Genomic DNA, 15,604 nt, shown 5'->3' with positions numbered 1-15,604 from the left:
CGCTTTTGCCCTGCAATGGTATAGAGCCGGGTGGGGGCCATCTCCCCTTCACTCAGCTGCATACCACAGAGGGGAGAGGATGCGATCGCCTTCGCTGGCGGCTCCGGTAAGCGGCGGAGGGGGGGCCCTCTCCCACCACGATAAAAGTAATCTTGCGGCGAATCTGCCGCAGAGACCACTTTTCTCTGAAAGCAGACCGCCCGCTGAAGAAGAGGATACTGGGGTTATGACAGCTAGCTGCTGCCATAACAATGATATTCCTCTTCGAAGTGCCGACGTATAACGACAGCAGGCGGTGCGTAAGTGGTTAAACTGACTTAAATTTACAGACCGAAGTATTTCCCCTTTGATCTAAAAGGACTAACATACTTTTTTTGATAGTTAAACCCAGCACTGACAATGTTGAAAAACATTTGTCTGCTTCTTTTTTTTTTTATCAGCTGTGAGTAGAGAACGGCTCTCACTGTATGGAAAAAAGAAAAATAAATAAAATCGGGAAAATGCTGGGTTAAGATCGTGAGGGGGGTTTGAATCGAGATCGCAATTTAACAATTAATCGTTCAGCTCTAGTATGTAGTGAAACAAGGATAGTAGCTCCAAAAGTCAGGCTTTAAAAACAAATCTGAAATCACTTCCATATTTCTTTGCCAACAAGTATTCTCAAACACCAAATACATAAATGCTACTTTTAGCTGGATTACAGTACTTCAAGAAATAAAACTTAAAAAAACAAAAAAAACAAAACTAATTAAACTGGTTAACATGATCTGAAATCTGACTGGAAACAAGGGACAGGGTATAATGAATATCACTGTATTCCAAACAACTAGCTGGGATAGGGAAGTGGCTGGGAATCTGAAAAGTTGACATCCAGATTGTGGAATGCAGCAGAAAGCTAAGAAAGGCGTGTTACGCCAGATGACAGTTCAAGCCAAGCAGCTCAACTGTAATTTACTTCTGTCAACTACACACATGTAGAAAAATTGCATTCATTCCTATAGAGTGGCTGTCTACTATTGGTAAGCATAAGAGCCTCTCTAGTTTTAACATACCAGTAAAAATTACTGTACAGTACAGGACCAAAATATGCGGTCTTTAACCATGGCTTACTGTACGAGAGGCTGCTTAAGGTGGAAACTGGCAAATAAAAAATAAAATTAAAAAAACCCTGTAGGGATATCCCTCATAAAACCCCTCCCACTTCCAGCTAGCGGCAGTTATCTAGCACGCAACCCAACTAAGGATGGACAATGCAGCAAACAAATTCCAACAGACCCAGGTAATAAACATTAAAAAAGGGTGCAACGGACTTAATTACTAGGCTGTAGAAACTGAAATGGACATCAGAGGCCTAATCATCCACTTAGTAAAACTTACAAAATGTTCAAACAGAAGACTAAGTGGCAACCTTACAAAATCTGAGAAACAGATGCCCGATTTTGAAAAGCCCATGAAAAAGATCTTGTAGAGTACACCTCAAAAAAGGGAAGGGATTAACCCTATACTTATACCCCATAGACTATAAACTCAAAAGATGGCAATGGCTGCATGAGAAGCAGGAGGGTGACCTCACAACTGAGGTGTCCAGTGTTGGAGTGACAACCAACTTGCCCCAAGTTCCAGCATGTCGATGGCACTTGCACCGAATAGGTCAGCCAGGACACCTCCTGAGCCCGATAAGTGGGCATCTGTCATGAGACGTTATCACGTCCTTGGGAGGAGGGGTTTCCCTGGTTGAAAATCCACCACTCCAGGGAGAGTCTAGTCTTACAGGTCAGATGCATGAGGGGGTCCATAGATCTAGAGTTTACTTTGTTGTCCGAATGTTGTGTTGCAATGGTCTTTTGTGAAAAGAAGCATACAGCACTACCTCAAAGGACGTTACTATCAAGACCAAGCGCCTCATGCAGGTGCTGAAAAAAAAAAAAAAAAAAGGGTTGATCCTGGGAATGAAGGGCTCAGGGCATTAGAGTGGAGGGTCAGATGTTTGTTTCAGGGCAGGAAGATTCTGGATATGGTCCTATCCAATGTCAGGCCCAGGTACTCGAGTTGATGAGACAGACTTTAACAGGTTAAGGATCAAACCAAATCAAGCAAAGCAAGAGGACATCCAGGCCAATTGCATGTGGAAATTTTGAACCCACAGGAATAAGTTGAGCTTTCAGATAGGGAATGGCCTTAATGTCTTCATTTGGCTTGAGAACCACAAACAGGTTTGAGTGGAAACCCTTACAGCAGTCCGAATTAGGAACTGGGGCAATGACCGTTGCAAGAAGAGCTTCTGAACAGCAGCAAGAAGATCCACTCATCTTTACCTCTGCTTCATGCTTTCAAATTTGTGTTTCTTTAGCAGAGTCCAAGTCTGCAGGTTGTAGCCTCTGGGAAATGACACTCTTGACCCCAAACATCAGAATTCATGGGACCAGAAGGCCAGACTTTTTTGGATTGGAGGCCCAAATTGTGATCCAGATTTCAACTCAGGCTAAAAGCCTGAGGAGAACACCGGGAATGTTTTGTAGCCTCAGAAGTTGAAGGGCTACCTGCAATAGCAAGAGCCTTCTTTTTTGGGGGGAGTGGATAACTCTTATCCTCCTGCGATCTCAAAGGGCAGACGGTTGAGGTGTTTCTTGTGCGACAAGAATTTTAAGCTAAAGAAACCTCCACCTATGAACAGAGAAAAAGCTCGTTCTGAAGATCTGGTGAAGCATTTCCACTGAACTAGTCAATCAGTAAGCTGAAGGGCCCAGGTAAAAGCTCTAGGTAGTAGTGAAAGGAGAGGATCCATCAAGATGGTGCTAGGGTCTCAGGTCATGTACTTATTTGAGACTGAAAAAGTTTGACAAGCAACTAAAGGTTACATAACAGGGCATGGTAAAGAATAAAACAGCCTTCAAGGAGCCAGTGGAGAAAAGGTTATGGACCATTTTTAACACAGGATTGTCATTTACAGGATCCGTTAGCATCTTGTTAAGACAAGAGATGGTGGGGTCCAACAGAGGGATCATTCGTTTTGCAGGAATCCCTCCTCAAAAGGATATTCCTGAGCAAACCATTTTGGAGGAGCCTGTCCTTACAGGACAGGTTCTATGAACGATTGAACTGAGAAAGTCTCATGCAATTTTTAGGTATACCAAGCTGGACACCTTGGGGTGAGCAGACACCCGCTGCCTTAACACTAAACAAGAGCGTACAGGGTAGCAATGGTAATCTTATGCTTGGCTGACATTTCAGCTGAAGGCATCTCATCCTGATCTGATACCTCAGAAGAAAAGTGGAGGGAGATCTTCCTAGTCTACCTCCTCCTCAGGCAGCATGTCTGCAGAAAAAGCAAAGTCAGAGACTGACTTACGAGGGAAGACAAGACCCCTGTCATCTAGCAGCCTCTGAAAAGATAAAATTCAGCCCATTAAAATCAGACATTGTATATGAGGAAAGCTGTGTGGTGTAAGGGCCAGCGGTGTGCTCAGAGGAAGGCAAGGGAGTCAGAATGAAGTCAACTGTCTGAACAGAGGGTACTGGAGCCCTATAGGCTGCTGAACCCAGGCAGATGTCCAAAGATCACTGTGCTGTACCGGGGGGGGGGCACGGACCAGGAGCCCCATGTGCCAATAGAGATGTACATTTAAAAAAAAAGCTTCACTGTTCAGGTTTCATCAGGTTCCATCAAAGAGCCACACAGAACTACACCAGACTGCAGGAAAATTAGTTCCAATGTTAAATGGATGGTGTCCCCACTGCAAGGCTGCAACACTCCAAGTATTACAGCCTGTGCTCCTCCATTTCTTAGGTATAGGCATACCAGTGCCCTGCTACCGGGCTTTAAGGGTTACATATCTCAGCACTTTGCACAGGATTTAGCGTACCAGATTGTACCCTGGCTTTGCCTTCCATGTTGGGCACACCTCCAAAAGGGTCTTCAGGGACAGGACACTGCTTCTGTATAACACGCTGTGGCCAACAATACAATGCCCCACGTGCCAAGGTAAACACACTCATGCAAAATACAACATTATAGGCCAGCTATGCATTTTCTTCAGTAAGCCTGAGTATAGTCCCCCAAGGGGCAACCAAGCTGACTGATCATGAAGCTGCAGAAAGACATTGCGGTGGCTATGGTGCAACCAGGAACCTTGACGGAATCTTTAAACACAAAAGACTCCACACAAAAGAGTTAAGAAGTCCATTGTCCAAGGACACAAGCAAAAAAACTGAAGCTAGCTGGAAGTAGGAAAGGGTTAGATAGGGGATATCCCTGCAGCTTTTTTTTTTGCCAGCATCCAATTACTGAAAGGTACCTGCATATAACTCATGGGGTTAAAGACTAAAAAGCTTGTGCCCTGAACTGTATAGCTAAGAAAGAAGTGAACCTCCGGTCTGAATTTAAAAAATAATGCACATAAAATAACTAATTTACAATAGTCCTTTAATGTATCATCTTAAGTTTTAGGGCTGTACCATTGAGCAGTACACAGTAGCTTCTACACACAATACAACCCAGCAAAAATATGAGATGAAGGTGAAAAGATATGTGAAATGTTTGCAGCATACAAAAAAAAAAAAAAATAGCTAATCCTAGTATAAAAATAAAAAATATCAGGTGAGGAAAAGCATTAATAGATAACAAGGAAACTGAATATTTATGTTGCAACACCACATTTTTGTGAGCCAAAGCTCTGGCTTACTTATTGCAAATTATATCCAAAGGGAAAAAAGAAAGCTAAGTAAACTTGTTAATTCTGTTTATGTGGCACACAGGGCGAGTTACCTTGGCATTTAGGACACCCTTTGAAGGTTAGTTTTATTTTTTTCTAGTGGAGACAAAGTATGCCGTAACCACATGGTGGTCTGAAGCCATCAACCCTCACAAGTGCTCTCTAGTTCAATTGTCATGTTTCAGCTTAGTATTCATTCTTTATATGCAGTGAACAGACAATGGGGTTGATTTACTAAAACTAGAGTGCAAAATCTGGTGCAGCTCTGCATAGAAACCTATCAGCTTCCAGGTTTTATTGTCAAAGCTTAATTGAACAAGCTGAAGTTAGAAACCGATTGGCTACCACGTACAGCAGCACCAGATTTTTGCATTTACCAATGCCCGATGCCAGTCTCATATTAGCTCTATGAGATCAGCAGGAATGAGGAAAAGTGCATTTGTTAAATACTGATACAAACCTTTTAGGATATGACCTGCCAGGTGCTCAAACCAAAGAGGGTGCAGCCAGAATGCAAGTAAATGGCGTTATACTTTAACTAGTTGATAGGCCAGGGGAGCACCAAAATTCCAGACCAACTTTATACAGAGCCCTTACGTCTGGTCCGAGATATTGCTAAGCCCCACTCATCCCCTCTAATCAAAAGCCAATAGAAGAGCCTCTACTGGCCACAGGGGCTGGCTCACAAATTGTATTATTAAAAAAAAAGTGCGCTCATTTTGTTTGCGCCCCCCCCACTAACCTGAAAGATTCCACCCTCCCCCTCCATAGATGCATACTTGAGATTTGAAGCCTGTACCTGTTGTTGACATTCTCTTCCTGGCTATGCCTGTTCCAGGCCAGCTGCTGCAAAACTACAAGTCCCATGAAGCATTGCAAGGCTGACAGTTACAAGCATGACTCCCACAGGCAGAGGCATGATGGGACTTGTAGTTCTGCAACAGCTGGAGGGCCAGCAGTTTGAGACCCCTGCACTTCAATAGGGCACATGCACCTTTGTCTCGCACACGCGCAAACGTGGCCAGGGAGAGGGGACTTGCAGCATTTGATGTCAAACACAGGATTGTGTGTTGAACCTCTTTAAAGCGGGGGTCCACCTATCTTTTTTTTTTTTTTTTTTAGTTCATTCACAAACTTTTCTTCTCAGCATTACATACTCACATATTGTGTGTAATATGTCCGCCTGTGTCAGATTTCGTCGGAAAGAATAACTTATATTATTCACTGCAGGCGGTTTCCATCTTCATTGTGGGCATTTGAAGCCCATAAGCATTTATTTCCTGGATGTGGTGAATGCTGTGCTCCCAGCATTCACCGCTCGTTCCTGCACATGCTCAGTGGCATCCTGGGAAGCCTGAGACTAGCTCCCAGGAGTCTGGGAGAGGCTAGAAACACGCCTACTCCCACGGGAGGAGAACCAGGAAGTGCAAAGAAGAATAGAAAAATAAAAGGTAATTACAGCGATTTAAATTTTTTTAAACGGCATGTCAGCATCTAGGCAAGGAAGAGAATACATACAGATATTGTTCAAAATTTGGGTGGAACCCTGCTTTAAGTATGTGTCCACAGGAAAGGGAGTGGGGAATTCTTAGGTCTGCAGAGTGGGTGAGTTTAGTATCAACTAAGACCTAAGTACAACGTGGACCAGGAATTAAGAGGCCATCTCCAGTCCCACAGAAAACCCACTGAGGATTAATAAACTTGCGGGCATAAACAACCATGATAATCTGATCAGTTTTGATCAGCTTAAAGTCAACTTTTTTTTTTTTTTTTTTTTTTAAAAAGGGAAAAGCAGCAATCCACACCCTGGATTCATGCTTTACAGTTTTGCAGGAGAGGTCTGCATCTCTAATATAAACTTAGTAATTGACAAAAGAATTATTGTCCCATCTCATTTTCTAGATCTCACCAATGAAACACAAGGAGAGCATTATAATGACTACTTCACAATACCAGATTTCACCAGCAGATAGTAGTGCTGTAGGCAAACCAGGTATGACTGTGGCACTGAATGTATGAATGTGGCATTATGCAACAGGTCTCTTGGTTAAATGTTACAAAAGATCATTGAAAAGACATCACAGTGTTGTGTTGGCTTTAAAGCGGTACTAAACCCAAAACCAAAAATGTAACACATTGCAGCTTATCAATCAACAGATGTGGTAGTTGCATCAGTTTTCTTTACTTTGGATTCCGACAACTCTGGAGGCATGAGAACAGGAGGCACAGCAGACCGCAGCATTGTCACTCTGGGGGGGGGGGGGGGGGGGGGGGAATGTAGTGTTAAATGTATTAGCAGATTTAGAACCACTAACAAACTGAAGCCAAACTCCAGCTCACACTTAATAAGCAGTTACAGCAAACATTTTTTTTCCTTTTAGAATAAAGGTTTACATGAATAAATAAAAGCTGATTTTAATCACCCCGCCAGTGTTAAGTGGTTTGTGTCATCCATGTAAACTGATACATTCTGCCGGACAGTTTGTCCTTTTGAAAAACAGACTTGCTGGCTGGAGCACCAGATGAAAATAGAAGAAAGCCTGAAAAGGGAAATACAGCCATAACATTTAAGAACTGGTAAGAGGCAATATAATAAATGGTTGCTTTTGGGTTACGGCTTTAAAATTGCAGCATTAAAAATTCCAAGCCTTTGGATCAACCTACCTCACCGCTGCAAATACTACAATACATACTAGGGACTCTCTGATACTGTGGTTATGTACAATGCAAAATGCACAAAACTTTACTTTTCAATTAGCATTATGCTATCCCACAAGTTAAAAAATGTAGGATGCAATCTCTTGGTTTTATGGAAAATAAATCATGCATGTGGAGTTCAGTGACATTCAAATATATTGTGAAAATAGAACACAGAGGGCTGAACACTAAAGTACCCATCAGCCTCCACTCTACCAATTCAAAGGAAGCTTTAGATAGCAAGGTGTTCAATATACATTGATTATTAAATAAATAAGCAATAAGTCTTACTGCAGCTCAAATGAATACACAATGATGATTAGATTTGGCTCATACATCAATCTTACAACCCCTGACTTCATATTCAAAAGTAAAGGCTGTGAAAACGCAAAATAAAAAAGAAGTATATTTATAATACACATTCTTTATACAGAAAATACAGTAACTGTACAGGAGGTCACTCAGTTTCTCAGTTCTTAATTCTCAAAGAATTTCCTTGTCATGCACGACCAAGCTTCACGTTCATATGTTACTATAACATACAGCTATGCCCCTTTAAATCTAGTTGAACATAAAAAATAAAAACTATATATATAATTTCGGGGCAATGCTTATTATCAGCTAAAAGGCTAACCCACAACCATGGGAGGCCTTTTAAGAGAGCATGATACCATAGCATTTTAAATAGGAGAAAAATGCTACATTACATCATCATTTTACACATGTAAACCATTTTACCAAAAGGGGGAAAAAAAATAAAAATAAAAAAAAACACTTCAGCCAAATTAACCTTTGGCAGCAAGAGGCAATCAACCTCTTCCTACAGAGTTGAATTTTTACTACAAATGCAATGTTCAATCTGTTGTGCACAAATTGCATTCCAGCTTCAATTCCAATTATACATATAACACAAAAGCAGATTACAAGGTTTTGCTCTTCAACAGTTCATCACAGTGTAATCAAGTCAACCAGGTTGCCTTTTGGTGGGGTCATACTGTCTGGAAAGAAGTTGACAAGTGTATCAAATAGCTGTGTTCTCTGAGCATATGTGTGGTCAACATCTGAGAAACCTAATAAATAAAACAAAAATCATGAGGATCAGTGAGCATCAACAGGCCATGCATAAAACTAGGTACAAAAGGACAGGATAACATTTCTCCTGTTCCTAAATAGCCAATTCACCTTAAAGTGGAACTTTAGTCAGAAAATGAAGTCCTGCTAGATTACTTCAGGCTGGCCCCTTTTGCAGGTATAACTATGTAAAACATTAAAAATAAGTGTCTACACTGTTTAAAACCCAGTAAAATATGGTCTCACTCCACTCTGCACATTGTTCAGTTGCTCTCCATTTTTGGGCATTTGTAGGCCCTGCTGAGTTTGTAGAGGCTGATCTGCTGACAGCCTAAAAGCAGAATTAAACCTTCCTATGCTTTACAGCCAAGGGAGCTAGTTCTGTGTGAAATGCACGTGTCGTGGTACTGCACATGTGATCAGTTAGGACTCCAGACATTTGATGGTTTGACTGTTAAATCGATGGGGTTAGTTCCGCTTTTTAATTTTCTGCTGGGGTTCTGGGCTACGGCAAAAGGAGCAATGCTGGATGCAATTTACAGAACACGCTAATTTTAGTAGCTTAATTATTAATGTGGAATGTATTAATGGAATTATTAATGTGGAATGTTCCTTGCTAAAGAATTTTTTATCAAGTTATGGGTAAAGTTCCGCTTTAAAGTAAATCTAATGTCAAAATTAAACATAGGCCTTATTCACAGGTTTGCCGTTTCCTGTACAGCTTGAATGACAGCCTTACTTATGCATCTGGAGAAAGGTGCAGGCAGCCCATATATCCTATGGGAATGCAGTGGCTGAATGGACACAGTCACTTATCCTAATGTGAAAGGCATGCAGGGGCAGGGTGAGCAGCTCCACTTACACACTTTCTGCCCCTGCACACCTGTCACATTAAGACAAGTGGCTGCATCCCTATAGAGTAGGGTTTCTAAACCAGGGTTCTGCCACAATCTACTTCTCAGGCAGCTGATAGGTAGATCCTATCCCCCGCACGCAGAGTGGTGCAGGCAAACAAGGAGTTTCTTCACAGTTCCCCGCTGGCCCGTTCCCCCTCCTGTTCATCCCAGGTGCTTGTATGTGACTTCATCTGGGATGGACAGGAAGGGAGGAGGGGCTGGAGGGGAACTGCACACCACAAGAGGGAATCGGTAGTGTAACGTTGCCATGCGCCCCAAAATGTGCCCTGCTGTGTTCTCTACTGCCCCACCCCATGTACACTGTTTATCTTAAGTTGGACCTAGAATCAAGCATCAATACAGAAAAAAGCATACGTTTCATATTAAATAGGTCAATAGATGCCTTTAATGCCATGTCTAAAAATAATTGTTGTTATATATCAACAGCTCGCTAATCATACCAACATGAGCTGTAGATGTGATTTCAGGGGTTCCCCAAGATCTCAAACTTTTTACCAAGAGTTCCCCAAAGGTAAAAAGGTTGCAAACCCCCTACCATAGAGAAATTCAGGCTGCCTGCATGCAGCTTTAGCCACAAACAAGGTTTAGATTTGCGCTGTACGGGCCGCATCGTCCATGTGAATGAGCCCATCATGTTTTTCTTTTATAGTCTCTGCTATAAAATTTTGCAAACAACCATTTTTTCTTCAAAAATTTAGGCCATAATGTAGTCGGCTACATTTCTTTGGTAAAAAAAATAACCCAAATTAGGGTAGAGTATATTAATTTGTCTGTGTAAAAGTTAGAGTCTACAATCGAAGATAGATTAGATAGACAGACAGTTGTGCTCATAAGTTTACATACCCTGGCAGAATTTATGATTTCTTGGCCATTTTTCAGAGAATATGAATGATAACAAAATCTTTTTTCACTCATGGTTAGTGTTCACTGAAGCCATTTATTATCAACTGTGTTTACTCTTTTTAAATCATAATGACAACAGAAACTACCCTGATCAAAAGTTTACATACGCTGGTGGTTTTGGCCTGATAACATGCACAAAAGTTGACACAAAAGGGTTTGAATGGCTATTAAAAGGTAACCATCCTCACCTGTGATCTGTTTGCTTCTAATTGGTGTGTGTGTATAAAAGGTCAGTGAGTTTCTGGACTCCTGACAGACCCTTGCATCTTCTATCCAGTGGTGCACTAACGTTTCTAGATTCTGAGTCATGGGGAAAGCAAACTAATTGTCAAAAGGATCTGCAGGAAAAGGGAGTTGAACTGTATAGAAAAGGGAAAGGGATATAAAAAGATATCCAAGGAGATGAGAATGCCAATCAGCAGTGTTCAAACAATGCGGGGGTTCTGTTGAAACCAAACCATGGTCAGGTAGACCAACTAAAATTTCAGCCACAACTGCCAGGAAAATCGTTCGGGATGCAAAGAAAATCCCACGAATAACTTCAGGTAAAATACAGGACTCTCTAAAAACATGTGGTATGGCTGTTTCAAGATGCACAATAAGGAGGCACTTGAAGAAAGATGGGCTGCATGGTCGAGTCACCAGAAGAAAGCCATTACTACGCAAATGCCACAAAGTATCCCACTTACAATACGCCAAATAGCACAGAGACAAGCCTCAAACCTTCTGGCACAAAGTCATTTGGAGTGATGAGACCAAAATTGAGCTTTTTGGCCACCACCATAAACGCTTCATTTGGAGAGGAGTCAACAAGGCCTATGATGAAAAGGTACACCATTGCTAATGTGGAACACTGAGGTGGATCTCTGATGTTTTGGGGATGTGTGAGCTACAAAAGGCACAGGAAATTTGGTCAAAATTGATGGCAAGATGAATGTAGTATGTTATCAAAAAATACTGGAGGAACATTTGCATTCATCAGCCAGGAAGCTGCGCATGGGATGTACTTGGACATTCCAACATGACAATGATCCAAAAACACAAGGCCAAGTCGACCTGTCATTGGCTACAGCAGAATAAAGTGGAGGTTCTGGAGTGGCCATTTCAGTCTCCTGATCTCAATATCATTGAGCCACTCTGGGGAGATCTCAAAACGTGCAGTTCATGCAAGACAGCCCAAGAATTTACAGGAACTGAGGAGGAATGGGCAGCTTTAACATCTAAGAAAAAGAGCCTTATCCACAAATACCACAAAAGACTTCAAGCTGTCAATGATGTTAAAAGGGGGCAATACACGGTATTAGGAACTGGGGTACAACACGGTATTAAGAACTGGGGTATGTAATCTTTTGATCAGGGTCATTTGGGTAGTTTCTGTTGTCATTAGGATTTAAAAAGAGTAAATACAGTTGATTGCTAATAAATGGCTTCAGTCAAACACTAACCATGAAAAAGGAGCGCTTGTGTGTTATTCATATTCTCTGCAAAATGGCCAAGAAATCAAATTCTCCCAGGGTATGTAAACTTATGAGCACAAGCGCGTGTGTGTGTGTATATAATGTGTATATAATATATATATATATATATATATATATATATATATATACACATACACACATATATACACACATATATACACATATACATTATATATTTTAAACCTGATGCACCGACGGCTCATCTCATTTCTTGAGGCCCTAAAATTCCAGGACAGTACAAATAAACCACGCCCCCCCCCCCCCCCCCCCCCAATCACCCCTTTTTGGAAAGTAGACACTCCAAGGTATTTAGTAAGAGGCATGGCAAGTATTTCTGAAGTTGTCATTTTTTTGGAAAATTAATAAAATATTTTTTTTTAATGCTGTCAGAGTAGTTCAGCGACATTGTTTTACCCGGGGGGGGGGGGGGGTGTTCAGGGATTTAGTTTATTTTCTTTACACTGATTGCGCGTTACAGTGATGATCACTGTAACAGCAATCGTTTGAAATAGGGATGCACCGTTACATTCTCCCCCCCACCCCCCACCCCCCCAGTACTCGCCAATACCAATACTTCTTTTAATGTCATATGAAAGTGGCACTAATATGTAGCACTGATGAGGCGTGGACTTTTTTTTTTTTTTACCATTTTAGAATATAAAATTTTATAATATATAAATAATTTTTTTGGGAGGGGGGGGTTAGTGGACAGTGTCTGCTTTTTTTTTAAATAATTTTTACAATTTTACTGTTAATTTATTATAAGGTGTGCTTTTTTTTTTTTTTTTAAATCAACCCTGGGGGGGTTACAAGTACTCGCGCAAACGCTCGGTATGGGCACCAATACCAGTATAACCCTAGTTTGAACTATCATGAATAGCATTCATGACTTAATATTTACTATTGTGATGCTGTGTTGGGCCCACAACTATCACATGGACAGGATATGGGGGTTGGCCCAGGTACCATGTGATCACTGGTGACCAATCGCAGATCACTCACACACACACACACACACACACACACAGTGTAGTAAATTTCACAAATGTATTCCACACTTGTTTACTATGTGATCACATAGTGATCTTGTGGCATCTGGGCCGCTCTCAGCGGCCCGATACCGAGCACCGCCATCCGATAAGTTCACCGATGAGCACTTCTGGGGAGGAGAGGAGTGCAGTGCACATGTTTACCTCGACGCAAGAGTACGTTGCAGTGTCTCGGGAGCTGCCTGCCAGCAGTAAATGTACTGCTGGTGGTCGGCAAGAGGTAAAAACAATATCTTGGTATTTATGAAAGCTATTTTATTTATGAGAAATTCACAAAATATGCCCTGTTGGGGGTACTTAGGGAATACACTGCTCTAAAGTTTTGTCATTAAAACAAGTGTCAACATTAGAAAGTTTCTCCTCCGTTTCGGTCTTGGTGACCATCAAAATTTTAGTTTTTCCCTTACTTTCAGTACTGGTGACAATGGTCACTTCCCCTTTGTTTTTACCCTAACAAAATTTATTTTAAAAACACTTTAGAAGAATTTATAACATGCAAATACAGATTTTCCACACAAGTCTTCTGTATATTTATTTTACGGTCATGCTTACTTACCAAGAGGGGTGAATTCTTTGCTGGATTTGAACAGTGCAGAGGGAAGAAGCTGAAACTGAAAGAGAAAAATGAAATTGGGCATAAACAGCAACTCAGGTCATTGTTCTTTTTACCATCCCAAAGACATTTGTATGATGCTATGTCAAGGTTATATATTCTCAACCATTAAAACTGAGTAATGTATATAATTTGACAGTCCTGATACACCATACTTTATCAGAATTAAAAAAATGGAGAGCAGGTGGTGGGGACTTTATATGAAGCGCATAGCAGCACAGAGAGAAGTTAAGTGACTGGGAAATAATGTTTATTCATATTGTATGATCTACATATAAAACTAAACTAAGTTGGACACACGACCTTACAGTATATCCCTTCCATAATATTCAACGATTTTGTCTCAGTAATTTGATTGTCCCCTTATGCTTGGTACCCCTACCTCACAATCAAAATTTATTAATATTTGAGACTATTTAGAATCCATATTTTTTGTTTTTAGATATTTTCCATGGTTTTTGCTCCTGATGAGCAGCTATAAGGTCGCAAAACGCATCAAGCCATTCACCTTCATCATGCCATGGATAAATTCAAATTCCCTATGGTTTTGTTTATATTTATTTAATATATGAATTATGTTTATTTTCATAATAATTTTATTAAGTATCCATTGTCCGTTTCCATTTCTACTACTTGACTGTCTAAATGATTGCGGATTACCATGTAACTTATGTTTAATATGATCAAATGCTTTTGGAGGCTATATGCCCATTTAGTTTTATATGTAGATAATACAATATGAATAAACATTATTTGCCAGTCACTTGACTTCTCTCTGTGCTGCTACGCGCTTCATATAAAGTCCCACCACCTGCTCTCCATTTTTTAATCAATGATAGGGATGGCGGCTGTTACCCCTTTGGTTCCAGCCTCATTTAAAGTCCCAAAACACCCTTTTCCTCATTTATATACTTTATCCGAATTTGACAAGATCTAAAAAACTAGATATTCCCTCACCTCTTTAGTTTCTTCAGGGTCTGAGTGATCCACAGTGACATACAGGTCATTTTGCAGGTATTTCAGTGCGCTCAGGGGTTCGGTTTGTGCACGCTCTTCAAACCTGTAACATTTTAAATTAATTACCAAACAACCCCATTAAATTTCAACAAGGCAGTTTGCATTTTAGGCTAGCAGCTTTGAGAGAGGACGAGTCATATCAATGGGCATAAAACACACTTACCTGTGTTTTCTAATCAGATATTTACAGTGTCTTAGCAAGTACTCTTTAGAAGGCCGGCACAACTTCAAGGACCAGAAATCATCCAACCTCATTTTTGGAGAGCAGGACTTTCCTGGATTTCCTCCAAAAAGATAATGAACCTTACGTGAACAGAAAAAAAAAAAAAAAAGGAATTATACAAAGACATCTTGACACGCTTTGCAATTGCTTGGTGCAAGTGCAACAAATAGTATATTAGGCACTGGCAATGTAATTCCTACAATACAGTGCATAACCTCTGTTGTCTGTATCTTTAGTTTCAGGGAGCAGGCTACCTCTTTACCATTTAAATAGTGTACATAACTACATGCATTTACTATTTTAAATATTGTGACTCACTGTAATTATAAATAGATCATTCTACCCAGAATTGTAGGTTTGGAAAAACTCTGGCTATAAAGCCTGAAAACAAACAAAGCCAAATGCAATAGCACGAACCATGAGGGAACATCTGGTTTAGCTACTGGTTTCCTTTTGATTAGGAGCATTATTTGGGATTGACTGTACTCTATGAACAATAAATATACACCAACTTTGTTGAAATGATCGTCCTTCTGAACAATCACACTAATACATGTTTTACAGCCAGTATTAGACCTTATCAGTGATCAAATACCATAGCTGCTTTTGCAGTAGGGGACAGCGAGCATCAATAGGATTATAGTAGGGAGAAGGTACATTTTTGACTCCCCTAAAAAATTCCTGGTTATGGAGTGCAGTACAGGACAAAGGACCTATATTTATGGACCATGTGTTATATGCAGCTACCTTTGTGTTATAGAACACTGGCAAAAACCTTGTGGGGCCACCCCTAGGAGCGTATCCATAGAACTCCACCCACTCTGAGGCTCCAGTTTTTTTTTTTTAGCAAGCAATGATGAATATGCTGAAGACACAGAGGGGAGGGACCTGTGTCTTGTACTGTACTCCAAAATAAGGAACATA

At 40.7% G+C, this 15,604-nt stretch overlaps 1 protein-coding gene across 2 annotated transcripts in view; it reads right to left on the bottom strand.

Moving 5' to 3' along the window:
- Nucleotides 1-421: 421 nt before the first annotated feature.
- Nucleotides 422-15,604, bottom strand: part of MKLN1 (muskelin 1) — a 103,667-nt gene continuing 88,484 nt past the window's right edge. For both annotated transcript variants that reach the window (XM_073619413.1, XM_073619414.1), the window contains 4 exons: nt 14,621-14,760; nt 14,398-14,500; nt 13,384-13,438; nt 422-8,479 (listed from right to left, as the gene is read on the bottom strand). In XM_073619413.1, the coding sequence (XP_073475514.1) occupies nt 8,358-8,479; nt 13,384-13,438; nt 14,398-14,500; nt 14,621-14,760 (420 nt within the window). In that variant the 3' untranslated portion in view covers nt 422-8,357. The remainder of the gene's footprint in view (nt 8,480-13,383; nt 13,439-14,397; nt 14,501-14,620; nt 14,761-15,604) is intronic.

This window comes from Aquarana catesbeiana, linkage group LG03 (assembly GCF_042186555.1).
Source record: "Aquarana catesbeiana isolate 2022-GZ linkage group LG03, ASM4218655v1, whole genome shotgun sequence".
NCBI classification, from domain to species: domain Eukaryota; kingdom Metazoa; phylum Chordata; class Amphibia; order Anura; family Ranidae; genus Aquarana; species Aquarana catesbeiana.
Note: the sequence above shows the minus strand (reverse complement) of the source record. Positions and strands in the feature narration are given on the sequence as shown.